The sequence below is a fragment of the Pinus tabuliformis genome, chromosome 6 (genome assembly GCF_031772625.1).
Source record: "Pinus tabuliformis cultivar Carrire ecotype Pingquan chromosome 6, CPIR1, whole genome shotgun sequence".
Taxonomy (NCBI): domain Eukaryota; kingdom Viridiplantae; phylum Streptophyta; class Pinopsida; order Pinales; family Pinaceae; genus Pinus; species Pinus tabuliformis.
The window spans coordinates 1,450,814,891-1,450,819,780 of record NC_142292.1 but is presented as its reverse complement, the minus strand read 5'-3'; the positions used below and the strand labels follow the sequence as shown (position 1 = coordinate 1,450,819,780).

At 36.1% G+C, this 4,890-nt stretch overlaps 1 protein-coding gene across 1 annotated transcript; it reads left to right on the top strand.

Moving 5' to 3' along the window:
- The first annotated feature begins 398 nt into the window (after positions 1-398).
- On the top strand, positions 399-2,021 carry LOC149264084 (transcription factor MYB1-like). Its single transcript, XM_089388930.1, has 3 exons — positions 399-617; positions 710-839; positions 1,068-2,021. The coding sequence occupies exons 1-3, from the start codon at positions 485-487 to the stop codon at positions 1,786-1,788; spliced, it is 984 nt and encodes a 327-aa protein (XP_089245056.1). The 5' UTR covers positions 399-484; the 3' UTR covers positions 1,789-2,021.
- Positions 2,022-4,890: the final 2,869 nt, after the last annotated feature.

The window sequence follows — 4,890 nt, the reverse complement described above, 5'->3', positions numbered from 1 at the left end:
TGGGCATAATTGATTTAAAAAGTGACATCACTGGTTATGGTTATCATTTTGATGATAGTTGTTTCTTTCTCCACGGCTTTTCAACCAGTAATTTAAAATCTTAAAAAGGACGGTTTTGTATTTTTCAATGCAACCATGTCAATTAAAATACTGAAACAATGGTTTTGTATTTTCCAAATTTTCGACAATGTCAGATATGTTTGAAAATCTGCCACGGTAGTAGATACCCATACCATTTCCAATATTATTAGAAAATCTGACCTTCTGGAAAGGTACCATAATAACATCACGCCTAGAGTTACAGGGACAGGGTTGCCTGTCCATGTCATAGGCTGGAATCTTGAAGTGGTCACATGGTCACCACTGGCATTTCGGCCGGAGAGAAACTAAATGTGCTTTCTATATATACATTCAAACGCCATCCAAGTGATGAGGCCAGAGGAGATCATCAAGTGTGTGGAATTACAGGCAAATAATATCGAAGATGGGTAGATCTCCTTGCTGCTCAAACCAAGGCCTCAACCGCGGAGCCTGGACGAAAATGGAGGATATGATTCTCTCGGACTACATCCTAAATCATGGAGATGGTGAATGGAGACTTCTTCCTCAAAAAGCAGGTGAATCTCAACAAATATGTAACACTACTTTATGAATGTAGATGCAAATGTGTATTGAAAGTTTAAATAACTGAAGATATTTTATTTTGCAGGTCTTAAGCGGTGCGGAAAGAGTTGTAGATTGCGTTGGACGAACTATCTCCGTCCCAACATTAAACGTGGAAACATTTCCACCGATGAAGAGGATCTCATTGTTCGGCTGCATCGCCTTCTCGGCAATCGGTATGTGGAAAATCAGTGAACATGATTTATGGGTTTTTGAGTTGGCATAGGGTATAGGTTCAAATTTTGATAAATATAGAACAGAAAGGATCAAGTTTTCATAGTTATAGAACTTCGAAAATTAGTATCGTGAAGCTGGGCGTTCAGAATCGATTCCTCATTTGGGGGATTAGAATATTTGCCATACAAATTCAAGCAATAAATGCGATGTCAAATGGATGCGTGCAGGTGGTCACTGATAGCGGGACGACTACCTGGGCGAACAGATAACGAGATCAAGAACTACTGGAACACTCGTCTGAGCAAAAAACCGCTGCCAACAAACGACTCTCAACCGAATTTGATTTCAAAAAATGCGAAGAGCTCAAAATCTCCTTCTGCTTTACAAGATCATGTGGTCAAAACAGTCCCCGTCAAAACAACGGCGGTGCGATACTCTGAAATGGTAAGACCAAATCGTTGCAACGGTTATGGCCGGAGTAAATCTAGTTCAAACGAAGCCTTCAAGTTATGTGACCGTAAAGAAACTACAAATTCCTCACTGCCATGCTCTGAGTTACTTGTGAATGATTCCATTACACATGATGGTTCTAAGCGCACTGCCTTGGCGATGGCAGATGTCAATCCTCTTGAAACAGAAACCGGAAACTCTATCTGCCCTATGTGGAATTTAACAGACCAGAGATCCCTAGATTCACATTATCTTGGAGGAGACTCGGCTACTTTATCACAGTATTTGTCTAAACTGAACGATCTATGGTTTCCGGACTGCAGTCTTTTCTCCTCTCCATCTGATTGTCTGACCTATTTTGGGCTTGAAGAGTTTAACGGGGAATCAGCATTGGCGACAGAGACGAATGAGTTTGAATATATGCTTTCTGATCCAAGCCATATGCAGAACATTAACAACTTTATGGTTAGCATTGGCGGCAGAGACGAAAGAGTTTGAATATATGCTTTCTGATCCAAGCCATATGCAGAGCATTAACAACTCTATGGTCTTTTTTTTCAGTAAGAAAAAAAAACTGTTTTTTCTATAACTGAGAATAATGTATATCCTTCAGCATCTTGTTACTATCTTTTCATCCTCCAGCATCTTCTATGGTCTTTTTTTAGTAAGGAAAAAAAAACTGTTTTTTTTATAACTGAGAATAATGTATATCCTCCAGCATCTTGTAACTATCTTTTCAGTTGTGACAATTGGTTTCAGGCATTCTAATATAACATCTTATGAAACTTTTCAGTTGTGACAATTGGTTTCAGACCTTCTAATATAATATCTTATGAAAGTAAAAGTAAACAACAAAGAAAAACAAACATATTACACATTTTCATTTATGTCCTATATTTATCAAAAACATATTCCGTCCATCGGATCATCTATATAATATAAAAATATGCATATTCAACAACAAAATCTCAGCCACAAGATAGCATCCTGGGAGAAGAAATAAACACCAGCTTCCAAGTGGTAAGATCTCATCCGAAGGAAACATTATCCAGGGAGTAGTAGAATCCCAGCATCCATTATGTTGCTACTCATCTTTATCTCAATGTGCATTGGTCTAGTGCATCCACTAAACTCTTATTTTGATTAAATTCCCTTCTAATGTGCTAAAGAGTTGAATTCCTAAAAGATACCGGTGTGGCTTTAATTGGTCTGAGCCATCCATGTAGCTGTAGTTGTTTTTTAGTGTTACCTCATAATTTCCATAAATGTAGATAGTGGGAACGTCCAGAAAATAAGTAAACCAAGGAAGTTCCCACCATACAATAGCCTCTGCCTTCTTATTAGTGCCTCTACCAGCTCCCCAATAGACCCAGTGTTCTTGTTCCTTTAATATGATGATCCAAAAACCACATCCACATATGCCCAGCCATCAAAAAAAACCCAGCTTGTCTTCCTACTAATCTGCCTTTTAGGACAGTTGTTGTTGGCACACTAGAAGTATACCATCAAAGTATGCAGTCTACCACATGTCTCATTTCCCATATAATTCTCAAAATTAATACTATTGCTACCACATGTGTCTCATTTCCCAAATAATTTTTTAAAGTAATACTATTGAGCCATCTGCATATTTCCAAAAAAATTAATAATAATAATGGAGGAATATTCTTCCACTTAGAAATTTGAAAACTCGACCAGCACAAATAGTCAATGATATGATCATAGTGGTTAAATGGAAAACCAATATGCCCAACAATTTTCCTCCAAATCTATGTAGTAACCGGGCATTTCAGAAATAAATATACATTGTTTTTCGCCACATTCTTACATAAAACACATACTCCAGGCCCCTCGGTGTCGTGTACTTTATATCAAATAGTTGATGACATCCACCGTAACTAACAATACGTACATATGGTTAATGAACTCTATTGTTTAGAGAAACCAGCTCACGGCTGCCGAGTTTGCTCCGGTTGGAATCAAACGATGCAAGATGTATGCGAGGAAAAGGACTACTTGCCAATCTGGCCCGGAAGATCCCAACCTGATCCCTTATGAAATATAATCGATTTAATATTTTATTTGAGAGGCTAGGAAAAAATCCAACTATGTCAGTCTAATTTGCAGACATGTCACAGACGATTTCATTTTCAAGGTTTACGTTACATCACGGTGGAAATTCGGATGAATGTGGGGCTCTCCCTAATTATTTGCCTTAAATTGACTCGTATTAAAATGGCGATTGATTGATAATAAAGTATCTGGACGGAATCGTATGTGTACGCGAAGGTACTCTTACCGAGAAGGTATTCTCGAGACAGTTCTCTCATGAAAGCTCCAAATTCCGATGTTCTCTCATCTTCGGATTACCATATTATTTAAATCAAATACGCTTTGAGGAGTCGGTGGCGCATTAAATAGGGTACATAAAATGTGATACGAAAATGAAATACCACCAGTCTGGAAAGATGGAAAGGGAAATTTCACCAGAAGAAGTTTGACAATGAACATCTGAAATATTGCTTGGAACATTTAAGTTAAAAATAAATTGAGTGATTCCGAGTAAGTAAAAAGTAATTGATTGATTCCCAGCCTATTTTTAAAACGCTAATCCTGAAACATACCTTACTTTGACCAAGTCTATTTATTTTTCCAATAATTGTTAATTGTTCGTGTTAAAAATAGTATAAATATTATTTAGATCGAAGGAATCGAACGTTGTATCCGGACTTGTTAGAACCAGGGTAAAAATTTTCGATAAAACTTTGACCATGTCTCCCTATTTTTCCAATAATTGTTAGTTGTTCGTGTTAGAAATAGTATAAATATTATTTAGACCGAAGGAATCGAACGTTGTATCCGGACTTGTTAGAACGGACTTGTTAGAACCACAGTAAAAAATTTTACAGCTAAAAAAAAATTTTAGTGTGATTTTTTGGAAGTTTTTACATTTGGTTTCTCTAGTCAAATTTTTCTAAAATCCACTCAGAATTTAGAGAAATTACAAGCTTGATGGGTAATCTTGTCCAATCGAAGTGCCCTAGGGGTTTTCCAGGGCGCTGAATCCATATATACAGTCAAAAAACTAGTTTAAATAACACAAATCAAGATTTCACCTCAAATTTTTCCACCACATTTCGTCACTTTCCAAAAAGTTGCACTAAATACAACTCCAATATATATATATATATATATATATATATATATATATAAATTTAAACTAACCATACATATAGAAATATTTTAAAGTTCAACTATGAGTGTATATAATCAAAATAACACTTATCACAATACATTTTTAACGAAAAATACATCAATAAAGAAATTGTAGATGGCTTAAGGTCATAACAATGTTGTTAAGAAAAAGCATCTACATATCATGAAAATAGTGTCTATATCATTATGAATACCATCACTCTCTAAACATTAAAAAAACATAGGAACATGTCAAATCAAGATTTTCTTTGAGGGATGGGTACATTTTACTAGGGCCATGATAGACAAGTTAAACAATCAATGCCACTAACATCAACATATATAGAGGGCTTGGTGCTCTTGATTAAATGATAGTTCCATACCCTCATACACGACATAATGCAA

Bases quoted from the DNA above. Each gene is read 5' to 3' on its own strand.
- LOC149264084 (XM_089388930.1), top strand. From the start codon at position 485: ATGGGTAGATCTCCTTGCTGCTCAAACCAAGGCCTCAACCGCGGAGCC. The intron at 618-709 runs GTGAATCTCAAC...TTTATTTTGCAG, and splicing joins ACTTCTTCCTCAAAAAGCAG to GTCTTAAGCGGTGCGGAAAG. The intron at 840-1,067 runs GTATGTGGAAAA...GGATGCGTGCAG, and splicing joins CATCGCCTTCTCGGCAATCG to GTGGTCACTGATAGCGGGAC.